The sequence below is a fragment of the Muscardinus avellanarius genome, assembly GCF_963383645.1.
Source record: "Muscardinus avellanarius genome assembly, chromosome: 18".
NCBI classification, from domain to species: Eukaryota; Metazoa; Chordata; class Mammalia; order Rodentia; family Gliridae; genus Muscardinus; species Muscardinus avellanarius.
Genome location: NC_137804.1, coordinates 30,549,624 through 30,563,374, shown reverse-complemented (window position 1 = coordinate 30,563,374; position 13,751 = coordinate 30,549,624). Strand labels below are relative to the sequence as shown.

Below are 13,751 nucleotides of genomic sequence, written 5' to 3'. Positions count from 1 at the left end.
AGCTACCTTATTGGTTCTAAGTTTTCACTTGATTCTCTTCTAGGTTGTCTAATAGCTGTCTCCCTTGTCAAAACTATTTTTCCAGTTGTTTTATCCCTAGAAAATAGGGTAATCAGCCTCTCACAGGTATTTCCGGTGTATCACAGTGATACAGCATGAAAAGATATGAGGACTGAAGGCTGTGTAGTCAGAGCTCTGCTTCTACCTAGCTTAGTCTCTTAACCTCTCTTTTTTTTTTAAGGAGAAAAAGTTTATTTGGGCTCATGGTTTCAGAGGTTCAGTCCAACTCCAAGGGAGAAACATTAGGTTGGTGAAGGGCAGTCAGAAAGGGGGGGAGGGGAGAAAAGAAGGAAGAGGAGAAGGAGGAAGAGATGGGAGAAAGAGGGGAGAGAGAAAATGAAATTTCATTGTGGGTGCTGTTAATCTCTTAATTTCTGAGTTAAGAGAATACATATCAGATGAGGACAAAGTAAATCAACATCATAATTAATATTATATAAGGCTAATATGAATCAGTTACTATGTTTTTTTTTTTTTTTTTTTTTTTTTTGCAGTACTGGGGATGGAATAGGGGCATTCTACCTTTGAGCTACATCCCCAGCCCTATTTTTTATTCTTTATTTTGAAACAGGGTCTCACTGAGTTGTAAAGGGCCTCACTAATAGCTGAGGCTGTCCACAAACTAGGATCCTCCTGTCTCAGCCTCCCAAATGCTGGGATTACAAGCCTGTGACCACATTGGGTTTGTTCTTTATTTTGAAACAGAGTCTCACTAAGTTGTGGAGGGCCTCACTAAATAGCTGAGGCTGTCTGTGAACTGTGATCCTCCTGTTTCAGCCTCCCAAAGTTACTTTTTTTTTTTTTTTAAGTACTGGGATGGAACTAGGGGGCATTCTACCTCTGAGGTACACTTCCAGCCCTATTTTTTTAGTCTTTTAATTTTTGAAACAGGGTTTCACTGAGTTGCAAATGGCCTTGCTAAGTAGCTGAGGCTGTCGGCAAACCTGAGATCCTCTGGTTTCCACCTCCCTTACAAAGTTGTACTGTATTCTTATCTCACTGAATCTTCACAGAAGCAGAGCATGCTTGTCTTATAGGCTAGGGAATTGAGGTGCTTGATGGGTTAAGGAAGCACCTGTAGGTAAAGTATATGGTTGGCAACACAGCCATTTTCTTTTCTTCCTTTCCTTTCCTTTTCTTTTCTTTTTTGCAGTACTTCCTACTGGAACCCAGGGGCATTCTACTTCCCAGCTATACCCCAGCCCTATTTTATTTTATTTTTTGGGGGTACTGGGAATGGAACCATGGACATTCTTCTTCTGAGCTACACACCCAACCCTATTTTTTATTCTTTATTTTGAAACAGGGTCTCATTGAGTTTCAAAGGACCTAAGTAGCTGAGGCTGTGCGAGAACTGTGATCTTCCTGTCTCAGCCTCCCAAATGCTGGGATTACAAGCTCACAGCTCACAGCCATGCTCTTGTGTGTGTGTGTGTGTGTGTGTGTGTGTGTGTGTGTGTGTGTCTGGGGATGGAACCCAGGGGCATTTGACCTCTGAGCCACACCCTGCCCTATTTTTATTCTTTATTTTTTTTTATTTTTTTGAAGATTTAAAGAAGTTTATTAAAAAGATAGAAATGCATGGGGGGGGGTTTCAAATGAATGCCCCACCATTTTATTCTTTATTTTGAAACAGGGTCTAAGTTGCGGGGGCCTCACTAAGTGGCCGAGGCTGTGGGCACAAACCGCGATCCTCGGGTTTCAGCCTCCCGAATGCTGGGATTACAAGGGTGCGCCACCACGCCCGGCTCACAGCTAGGCTCTTTAACCACAGTGTTCAACTACCATTACAGTTAATAAAGAGGCGACACAAACCTAGCTGCCTGCAGTCCCAGCTACTTGGAGGCGAAGGCAGATCACTTGAGCCCAAGAATTGAGACCAGCCTTGAGCAACATACCAAGACCCATCAGCCCTCCCCTCTTCCCAAATTAGGTAATACATAAAAAGGATCTACAAATGCCCGGATAACGATAAGTGCTCATACAGGATAGCTTTTGTTAATTTTAGGGCCGTGACTAGACGCTTAGACTTTTGTTGTGTAAGTTCAGCTTTCAACAATGCATGTCAATGTCTGTTTGTAAGTCTGGTCACCAGTCACGTCCCCGAAATAAGTGCAAGGCATTGCATAACTGCACTTCAGAAGATAGTACAGTACAAGAGTAGTCCTTACAGGAGGTGGTCGCCTTTGTGGGGTACTAGGAAAAAAGATGGCGGTGGCAAAGAAAGAGGGCTCGGCGGCCAACTCCGAGCCCGGCCAGTCCGGGAGGCCGGGTCGGGGGCGGGGCCGGGGCCGCGCCACGTCGAGGCTCCGCCTCCAGGCCGCCAGAGCCCAGCGCCGCGCCTGCGCCTGCGCCAGCTGCGTTGGGCCTGTTCGCCCTCACGGAGCAGGCGCGCCCCAGCAGCACGCTGATTGGCCGAGCCGCACACGGCGCTAGGTCAGAGGTCAGCCTCTGGTTCGTCAGGCAGCCGCCAGGCGGCTCTCGGCAAGGACGGGTCAAGCGCCTCCGCTGCGTCCCGGGCTTCTGTCGCTCCTGGTTCCGCCCTACCCCGACCGCGGCTTCGGTCAAGCATGTTCTACAGGGCCCAGGTGAGGCGAGTTCTGCAACGGGTGCCTGGGAAGCAGCGACTCGGCATCTACAGGTTCCTGCCCTTCTTTTTTGTCCTGGGAGGAACGATGGAGTGGATCATGATTAAAGTGCGCGTGGGCCAGGAGACCTTCTGTAAGTGGGGGCGCAGTAACCTCTGTTTCCCTTCAGGGAGGCACGAGACTGCAGGCAGGAATCCTTTTCCGTAGGCGGTATTAGATTGCTGACGGCTTATTTCAGTCAGCTCCAAGCTTGCCTTTATTTATTTAACTTATTTTGTACTGGAGGTTCATCGTAGGGGCATTCTACCTCTGAGCTACACCCCCAGCTCTGTTTTACTATATAGATAGATAGATAGATAGATAGATTGTGTGTGTGTGTGTGTGTGTGTGTGTGTGTGTGTGTGTTTTACTGGGGATTGAACCCAGAGCCATTCTACCTTCGAGCTACACCCCCCAGCCCGATTTTATTTGGAACCGGTCTCACTGGGTTGATGAGTCTCACTAACTTGTTGAGGCTCTCCTCGAACCTGCGTTACCCCTGTCTCAGCCTCCCAAGTATTGGGATTACAGGCGTGCCACCACTCCCGGCCTATTTTATTTTTTATTTTGAAACAAGGTCTAAGTTAGTTGCTAACAGTCTAATTGGCTGAGGCTAGTCTAGAACCAGCGATCCTTCTGTGTCAGCCTCCCAAAAAGCTTGCCTTTACTCTTGTCAGAAGGGCAAGAGCGGTTCCATCCACTGGCGATCAACACTGGCTGGGGAGCCCCCATCCCTTTTCTGTATGCCTGGCACATTGGTGTCCAACCTTTCAACCCTCCCTGCATTTTGAGGTGAGATCATATGCCTCCACTCGGCCCTCCCAAGCCTTCCCTTCACCCTTGCTGTGACATTGTTCCAGCCTAAGGACCAGGACTGCTCTCAGCAAGAGAAGAGGATTCATGGAAATCCTGCTAAACTGAACTCTGGAGCTCAGACCCTGGAGGGCGCTGGTTAGCTTGGCTATCTAATTACCATTGTCTTTACAGGGCAGTCATGGCACCAGGCCTTTGGTCTGGGACCAGATACCCAGCAGAGTCAAAAGAATGGCATTGTTTGGCTGAGCACTACCTCTTGGGTAGGCCGGTTCCTCTTTTAGGAAGACTTCCCCAACCCCTGGGCTTTTCTACCTTGTTCCCCTCCTGAAATGCAGTATGGCTTGTGAATTGCTGATGCTTGTTATTTTTGCTTATTGGAGATAAACCAGCACTCCACTGATGAGCTATGTACCCCAGCCCTGCCAACTCTCATTGTGTGTTGTGTGTGTGTGTGTGTGTGTGTGTGTGTGTGTGTGTGTGTTACTGGCAATTGAAACCAGGGGCATTCTACCTCTGAGCTATTCTCCCAGCCCTAATTATTCTTTATTTTGAAACAAGGTCTCACTAAGTTGCATGGGGGCTTCATTAAGTTGCTGAAGCTGGCTTTGAACATATGATTCTCCTGTCTCAGCCTCCCAAGAGCTGGAATTACAAGAGTGCACCACCATGCCCAGCTAACTCTCATATTTATTTATTTATTTATTTATTTATTTATTTATTTATTTTTGGTAGTACTGGGGATGGAACCCAGGGGCCTTCTACCTCCCGGCTACACTCCCAGACCTATTTTATATTTTATTTGGAAATAGGGTCTCTTAAGCCAGTGAGGCTGGCTTCGAACCTGTGCGATCCTCCTGTCTCAGCCTCCCTAGTGCAGGGATTACAAGCGTGAGCCACCACACCCGGCTATTTTTATTTTTTTGCAGTGTTGGGGATAGAACCTAGGGGCATTCTATTTCCCAGCTATACTCCCAGCTCCCCCCCCCCTTTTTTTTTTTTTTTGTGGGTCTGGGGACTAAGTAGCTGAGGCTGTCCATGAACCTTGATCCTCCAGTCTCAGCCTCGCAAATGCTGGGATTACAAGCATGCGCCACAGCCAGCCCTATTTTTTATTTTGAAACAGGGTCTCATTGAGTTGCAAAGAGCCTCACTAGGTAGCTGAGACTCCTTTGGTCTCAGCCTCCTGAATGCTGGGAGTACAAGCATGTGCCACCACGCCTGGCCTTAACTCTCATTTTTAAATTGTTACTTGGCAGCTTTCTTCTGTTCATTTTATCATCAGTATTTAATGAACATCTATGAGAGGAACTAATAAACTAATGAACAAGGTAGGTGTTCCACTCCAGAAAGAGTTAATGGAACAGAAAGATCATAAAGAGTTGCCAGGTGTGGTGGCGCACACTTGTAATCCCAGTATTTGGGAGGCTCGCGGTTTGCAGACAGCCTCACAGTGTGGTGAGGCCCTCTGCAACTTAGTGAGACCCTGTTTCAAAATAAAGAATAAAAAATAGGGCTGGGGGTGTAGTTCGGAGGTCAAATGCCCCTGGGTTCCATCCCCAAACCCGTAAAATAAATAAATAAATAAATGATAATAAATAAAATAAAGAGTTACTATCAGGTCTGGAGGTATAACTCTGTGGTACAGCACTTGCCCAGCATGCCTGAGGTTCTAGGTTTGAGCCTCAGCGAAGAAAAAAAAAAAAAAAAAAAAAAAAAGGAAGTACCAGGAACGCTGGAGTCATGAGTGGGCACCTCACTGGACCACATGGTGCAGGAAAGGCTTCTGGGAGCGGTTACTATGTAAGGTAGACTCTGCAGACTGTCAGCCAGATAAAGGAGGTATGTGGAATAAAGAGTCTTCAGGGCAGTGGTAAGATCTGGAGGCTTTGTGTATATGTGCTTGAGGGATTGGGCAGGTGGACAGAGAGAGTGAAATGGCCAGAAAGATGCCCGGGTATAGCCACACAGGGACTGGAGAATCAAGAATATATTTTAAGGATTGAAGGGGTTGAAGTGGCTCCTTGTGGAGACATTGGTAGAAACATTTAGGCTATGTGGTTGTCTAGATTTGAGATGGTGGCTTGGTAGGTTGGGGACAGAAGGGATGCCAATGAGGAGGTGGAGTTGATAGCCCAGAGGTAGTGTTGACAAAGCCCGGTGATTGTGTGGACTCAGGAGATGAGAGATGCTGCCTCAGGTGGGACAGCTGGGCAGGAACGGTACCTCTTCCCAAAGTGCTGAACATAGGGCTCTTTTGTGGTATTCTGAGGTGGGGATGGTTATATAGAGCTCAAGCTCAGGAGGCAGATCTGGGCCAGAAATCTGGATTTTGTGGGCCATTCAGAGACAAATTATGATGAATCACATGTTTTGGGTTATTTGGAGTGGTCAGAGGACAAGGAAGGTTATATTAGGAAATTAGACTGAAGGTAACTCCCTGCCCGCAGACTGAAAGATATGCAAGTGCTGATTAGAAGAGAGAGTTGGTCACACCACTGCCTTTGAGAAGGTGGGAGGGAATGGAAGTTAGCTGAAAGACCTGGAAGGTGGGAGGGAATGGGTGGTAGCAGCTTTTGGAAGTTAGCTGGAAGAGCTGCTTACGATCAGGCATTTTAGGCATACAGTCTTTGGCAGTAGTTGGCTCTGCAGTACACAGAAAACGGTGAAACATGGAGAAGGGAGGAAGTTAGGTTAATTTCTGGTTGGAATTTTGAAGGTGGAGGTTAGGGTAAGAGGATCAATTGCAAATTCAAGGCTGTTTGGGCAACTTATGACGATCCTATCTTAAAAAGTAAAAAGGGCTGGAGATGTAGTTCAGATGTAGTGATCCCCAGGACTGCAAAAACAGAGTGGTGAGGGGGGTTGGGGTGTGGTGCTTCATCTCCATAAGATCTGTGGTAGCCGGTTGTGGTGGTTGTAATCCCAGCATTCGGGAGGCTGAGACCAGATCGTGGTTTGTGAACCGCCTTAGCTACTTATGAGGCCTTTTGCAACTCAGTGAGACCCTGTCTCAAAATAAAGAATAAAAGGGCAGAGGGTGCAGCTTGGAGGTCGAATGCCCCTGGGTTCCATCCCCAGGGGGGGAAAAAAAGATCTGTAATGCTTGTGGAGAAAGCATAGAACAGGGTAAGAAGCTTGAGCTAGCTTTTTCAGTGATCCCAGGGCATGGTGGAGAGCAGGTGTCAGTCAAATGGCATAAACCGTGAGGGAACAGAACTTTTTTTCCCCCACTAAATGGCTCTGGGGATTGAACCAGAGCCTTGCACATGCTAAACAAGTAAGTACTCTACCACTGATCCACATCCCCAGCCCTTTTTGAGATAGGCGCTTGCTAAGTTGCCCAGGCTGGCTTAAAACTTGTGATCCCTCTGCCTCAGCCTGTGGACTATTGCTGTATGCCCATGAGGAGGGTTTTTTGTATTGAGGATGAAACCCAGGGACATTCTACCTCCAAGCTACACCTCTCAGCCATACTTTTTTTTTTAATGGTACTGGGGATGGAATCCAGGGGCATTCTACCTCCAAGCTGCACTCCAAGCCCCCCCTTTTTTATTTTTATTTTTATTTATTTTTATTTTTATTTATTTATTTTTGCGGGTCTGGGGATGGAACCCAGGGGCATTTGACCTCCGAGCTACACCCCCTGCCCTATTTTTTATTCTTTATTTTGAAACCGGGTCTCACTGAGTTGCAGAGGGCCTCACTAAGTAGCTGAGGCTGTCTGCGAACCGCGATCCTCCAGGTCTCAGCCTCCCGAATGCTGGGATTACAAGCGTGCGCCACCACGCCCGGCTTTATTTTTATTTTTTGAAACAGGGTCTCACTGAGTTGCAAAGGGCTGTCGGTGAACCACAATCCTCCTCCCAAAAGCTGGGATTACAAGCGTGCACCACCACGCCTGGCTTCTAGCCCTATTTTTAATTCTTTATTTTGAAACAGGATCTCACTAGATTGCAGAGGGCTTAAGTAGCTGAGGCTGGCCGAGAACCTGTGTACCTCTCTCAGCTTTCCCAAGTACTGTGATTACAAGGGTATACCACAAGGCTTGGCCCAGCCCTATTTTGTTTGTTTGTTTATTATTTGATGGTACTGGTATTGAGCCCAGGGGTACTCTAACTCTGAGCTACACCCTTTTTTATTTGGAAACATCTTGCTAGGCTGATGAAAGGTTCACTACTTGAGACTGTCCTCAAACCTTTGATCCTTCTGTCTCATCCTCCCAAGTACTGGGATTACAAGCATGCGCCCCCATGCCCAACATATTCTTTATATATTTTTTTATGGAGATTTTTTTCTTTATTGAGAAACTTAAGACTTGGGTACATCAAATAAAACCAATTTGGGGGCCAACTTATTATTTACTTTGAAATAGCACCTAAATTGCAGAGGGCCTCACCAAGTAGCTGAGGTTAGCTACAAGCCTGCAATCCTCCTGTCTCAGCCTCCCAAGTGCCAGGATTACAAACATGCGCTACCACGCCGGGCTTGCTTTCTTTCTCTTCTTTCTTCCTTTCCTTTCCTTTCCTTTCCTTTCCTTTCCTTTCCTTTCCTTTCCTTTCCTTTCCCTCCCTCCCTCCCTCCCTCCCTCTTTCTTTCTTTCACTGGGGATGGAACCCAGGGGCGTTCTACCTCCAAGCTATACACCCAGCCCTATTTTTTATTCTTTATTTTTAAACAGGGTCTCACTGAGTTTCAGAGGGCCTAACTAAGTAGCTGAGGCTGTCCATGAACCACAATCCTCTTGTCTCAGCCTCCCAAATGCTGGGATTACAAGCATGTGCCACCACACCCGGCTAGCTTGTTTTAAATTGTTTATTCTGGCATTGCGTTGGAAATTAATGTTGAGAACCCGGCGTGATGGCACACACTTGTAATCCCAGTACTTGGGAGGCTGAGACAGGAGGATCCAGGTTCGTGGCCAGTCTCAGCTACATAGTGAGACCCTCTGCAACTTAGTGAGACTCTTTAAAAAATAAAGAATAAGCTGGGCGTGGTGGCACATGCTTGTAATCCCAGCATTTGGGAGGCTGAGACAGGAGGATCGCGGTTCACAGACAGCCTCAGCTGCTTAGGCCCTCTGCAACTTAGTGAGACCCTGTTTCAAAATAAAGAATAAAAAATTGGGCAGGGGGTGTAGCTCAGAGGTCAAACGCCTCTGGGTTCCATCCCCAGACCCGCAAGAAAAAAAAAATAAAATAGGGCTGGGAGTATAGCTGAATAAAATAGAGCTGGGGATGTAGCTCAGAGGTAGAATGCCCCGGGGTTCAATCCCTAGTGTCACAGAAAAAAATGTTGAGACAACAGACTTAGATTTTTGGTTAAATTGTTCTATTTTTATTTCCTCAGTTTCTTAAAAATCAAAGTAAAATTTTTGTTCGATACAGATGACGTCTACCGTAGAAAAGCCTCAGAGAGACAGTATCAGAGAAGGCTGGAAGACGCATCAGAGACTGAACGTCAGCAGTCAATAAAGTGAATGTGAATTTTCACTACTGGTTTCTCCTTTGACATGTACTCTTCAGAACTCTCCTCACTGTAGCTTATCCTTTAGCCACTGCGAAGTATTCCAAGAAACGCCTTTACAAAGAATTTTCATAGCCAGCGTGGTGGTGCACACTTGTAATCTTAGCATTTGGGAGGCTCAGGAGGCTGAGACCTGAGGATCACAGTTCTCACAGCCTGAGCTACTTAGTGAGGCCCTCTACAACCTAGATCCTGTTTCAAAATAAAGAATAAGCCGAATGTGGTGGCGCACGCTTGTAATCCCCGTGCTTGGGAGGCGGAGACAGGAGGATCACACAGGTTCAAAGCCAGCCGCGCTGGCTTAAGAGACCCTGTTTCCAAATAAAAATAATAATAAATAAATAGGTCTGGGAGTGTAGACCGGAGGTAGAAGGGCTTCCAGGAACCCCAGTACCACAAAAAAAAAAAAAAAAAGGAATAAAAAATAGGGCAGGGGGTATAGCTCGGAGGCCGAATGCCCCTTCGGTTCCATCCCTACACCAACCAAAAAAAAAAAAAAAAAATAGAATTTTCTTAGCTTGGCAGTTTCTGCTTAAATACTTCCCAAGTCACTGTTGGGCAGTACTTGTGGGAAGATATCCTTATGACTAATCTAGTCCATGGAATAGTTCTTTCTTTTCTTCTTTTGGTGGTACTGGGGATTAAACTGAGGGCCTTGCATGTGCTAAATAAGCACTATACTACTGAGTTACGTCCCTAGCCTATTTATTTATTTATTTATTTATTTATTTATTTATTTATTTTTTGTGGTACTGGGGATGGAACCCAGGGATAATCTATCTTCAAGCTACATCCCCAGCCCTATTTTTTATTCTTTTTTATTCTTTTTATTATTTTTTTGTGGTACTGGGGGTAGAACCCAGGGGCTTTTCTACCTCCGGGCTATACTCTCAGATCTATTTTATAATTTATTTATTTGTTTGTGGGTCTGGGGATGGAACCGAGGTGCTTTCCACCTCCGAGTTATACCTCCTGCCCTATTTTGTATTCTTTATTTTAAAACAGGGTCTAAGTTGCAGAGGGCCTAAGTAGCTGAGGCTGGCCATGAACTGAGATCATCTGGTCTCAGTCTCCTGAATGCTGAAATTACAAGCATGCACCACCACGCCCAGCTTCTATTTTATATTTTATTTGGAAACAGGGTCTCACTAAATTGCTGAGAGCCTAAGTAGCTGAAGCTGGCTTTGAACCTGTGTGATCCTCCTGTCTCAGCCTCCCAAGCACTGGAATTACAAGCGTGTGTGTCCCTACCCTCGCCTTTATTCTTTATTTTGAAACTGGGTCTCACTGAGTTGCAGAGGGCCTCACTAAGTAGCTGAAGTTGTCAGCGAACCACGATTCTCCTGTCTCAGCCTCCCAAATGCTGGGATTACAAGCGTGTGCCACCATGCCTGGTTTATTCTTTATTTTTGAAACTGGGTCTCGCTCAGTCCAGAGGGCCTAAGTAGCTGAGGTTGGCCACGAACCCAGATCCTCCTGTCTCAGCCTCCCCAGTATTAGGATTATAAGTGTGCGCCACTACACCTGACTTTATTCAACATCTTTTCAAACAAAATATCTACATTCTTTTTTTTCTTCTCTTTTTTTTTGGGTGGTACTGGGGTTCCTGGAAACCCTTCTACCTCTGGGCTATACCCCCAGACCTATTTTATATATTTTATTTGGAAACAGGGTCTCTTAAGCCAGCAAGGCTGGCTTCGAACCTGTGTGATCCTCCTGTCTCTGCCTCCCAAGCACGGGGATTACAAGTGTGCGCCACCACACCCGGAAAAATAGCTACATTCTAAAGACTTTCAAAATAATCTCTACTATCCAGGTGTGGTGGTACACACTTGTAATCCCAGCATTCGGGAGGCTGAGACTGGAGGATTGTGGTTTGGTTCGCGGACAGTCTCAGCTACTTAGGCCCTTTGCAACTCAGTGAGACCCTGTTTCAATATAAAGAATAAAAAAACTGGGCTTGGGGTGTAGCTCAAAGCCAGAATGCTCCTGGGTTCCATCCCTAGTACCGAAAAAAAAAAGTCTCTACTGTGATGAAATATGCTGCAGGCCACAGGGTATCCTCAGATCTCATCAAAGCATAGTGTCACTGTTGGGAGGTAGAGCTTGAGTGTGAAGGTCAGTAATGACCAACACGAAGGAGAGAATATGTTCTAAAAAGAACCCTCTGCCCAGCCTGGCATGGTGGCACATGCTTGTAATCCCACCGCTTGGGAAGCTGAGACAGGAGGATCGCACAGGTCTGAAACCAGCCTCAGTTACTAAGGCCATCTGCAACTTAGTGAGACCTTGTTTCCAAATATAGTATAAAAGAGGTCTGGGATTATAGCTTGGAGGTAGAAAAGCCCCTGGGTTCCACCCCCATTACCAAAAAAACAACTTCTGCCCAGTCATATCATCTACAATTATGAACTTAATCTTCGAGATACTTTATGATTAGACTGACTGCTATTATGATATGATTCTCAATTATATGGTCACACTTCATATATGTTCCCCTCACACACTCCCAGTGTTAGAAGTTGAGGTATAAGCCGGGCGTGGTGGTGCACATTTGTAATCCCAGCATTTGGGAGACTGAGACAGGAGGATTGCGGTTCACGGACAGCCTCAGCTACTTAGTGAGGCCCTTTGCAACACAGTGAGACCCTGTTTCAAAATAAAGAATAAAAAATTGGGCAGGGGGTGTAGCTCGGAGGTCAAATGCCTCTGGGTTCCATCCCCAGACCTGCAAAAAAAAAAAAAAGTTGAGGTATATCTGTTACACATAGGGAATATGTATAGCATGCATGCATTCATGCATTCATTCATTCATGCATTCATTCATGTGGTACTGGGGATAGAACCCAGGGGCATTCTACCTTCGAGCTCAGCCGTGTGTGTGTGTGTCTCTCTCTCTCTCTCTCTCTGAGGATGGAACCCAGAGGCATTCTACCTCCAAGCTATACCCCCTTCCCTATTTTTTATTCTTTATTTTGAATAAAGCATGTGCCACCACGCCTGGCTCTCAGCCCTATTTTTTATTCTTTATTTTGAAATAGGGTTTCACTGATTTGCAAAGGACCTCACTAAGTAGCTGAGGCTGGCTGTGAACCAAGATCCTGCCTCCTGAATGCTGGGATTACAAGCATGTGCCACCATGCCTAGCCTTGTAACACCATTTATGAAGAGTAACAGTAAACAGTAATAAAACCACTAGCCGGCGTCTTTATCTACTATGGTCCTTCCTTGTTCAACCCCGTAGCCTGAATTCTGTGTTACTCTTCTCTAGAGGTCTCCTCTCCCTTTTATTTTTCTTATCAGAGTTGATCTCTTAAAGGACAACAGCTTTTGAAAGTGATAGTATAATATCTTGACTTTAAGACAGACTAGTACAATTACTGTACTTAATACAAGACATTTTGAGAGCACCTTAGTGTACATTGCCGTGAGTAAGAACTCTGTTAACCAAAGTGCAAGCTTCTAACTATTCCACATTGTGGTGCTGGGAATTGAAACAATGGCTTCAGATCACTAGGCAAGCCCTCTATACTACCTACACTTCCTGGTCTCCCTCCAAAACTTACAAGCATGAGCCGTCATGCCCAGCTTTCCCTAAAACTTGAACTCACCGACTGAGAGTATGATTCTACTCTACTCACCAGATAGAGAGGTATTTTTGGAGCGGGGGTGGAACTGGGGAATTAATTAAACCCAGGGTCATTCTACCTCTGAGCTATATACCCAGCTCTATTTTTTTAATCCTTCATAAAGGGATTACAGGTATGCGTCACCACACCTGGCTGATGTGGAATTATTTAAAGGAACTCAAATGAAAAGAAACCAAATGATTTTACATACTGACTATATAATGGTAGTGGCCCCTAGTGTGAAATACAAGGCAAAACATTTAATAAATTTCAAAAGCCAGAACAGTTAATTCTAGCATAATAAACTACTTAACACTGCTAGAAATCTACCTCCACTGTACTGCTGGAAGAAAAATATGGGCTTTAGCCAAGTGTGGTGATGTACACCTGTAATCCCAGTACTTGGGAGGCAAGGGAGGGCAGCAGGCTCATGGCCAACCTCAGCAACTTAGACCCTGTTTAAAAAAAAAAAAAAGCCGGGTGTGGTGGAACAAGCTTGTAATCCCGCGCTTGGGAGGCAGTCTGAGACCGGAGGATCACGCAGGTTTGAAGCCAGCCATGCTGGCTTAAGAGACTGTTTCCAAATTTAAAAAATATAAAAATAGGTCTGGGAGTGTAGCCCGGAGGTAGAAGGGCTTCCAGGAACCTCAGTACCACCCAAAAAAAAAAAAAAAAAAAAAAAAAAAAAAAAGGGCTGGGGGTTTAGCTTGGAGGTGAAATTCCCCTCTGCTCGATCTCGTTACACACACACACACACACGTACGTGTGCACATGCTCTAGAGCATCACTTTATCATCAAAATTGTCAAATGCTTGTTATCACAGTACTTGGGAAGCTGATACAAGACGACCATGGGTTCAAAGCCAGTCTCAACCAATTTAGTGAGACTCTCAGCAAACTAGTTTCCAAATAAGATATAAAAATCGGGCTGAGGGTATAGCTTGGAGGTAGAATGCTTCTGGGTTCATGCCCCAGTACCAAAAAAAAAAAAAAAAAAAAAAAAAACCAAAAAAAAAAACTGGTTGGGAAAGTACCTAAATTAGGCACATGTAATGAGAACCATTTTTGTCCATCTGGCAGTTCTTTTTTTCATGAA

General features: G+C 45.5%; 1 protein-coding gene across 1 annotated transcript; it reads left to right on the top strand.

Annotated features, from left to right (window-relative positions):
• Positions 1-2,630: 2,630 nt before the first annotated feature.
• Positions 2,631-8,979, top strand: UQCC5 (ubiquinol-cytochrome c reductase complex assembly factor 5; the record flags this gene model as incomplete). The annotated part of the gene is made up of 2 exons (XM_080715671.1): positions 2,631-2,781; positions 8,888-8,979. 2 exons carry the CDS (start codon positions 2,631-2,633, stop codon positions 8,977-8,979), a joined length of 243 nt encoding a protein of 80 aa, XP_080571797.1.
• Positions 8,980-13,751: the final 4,772 nt, after the last annotated feature.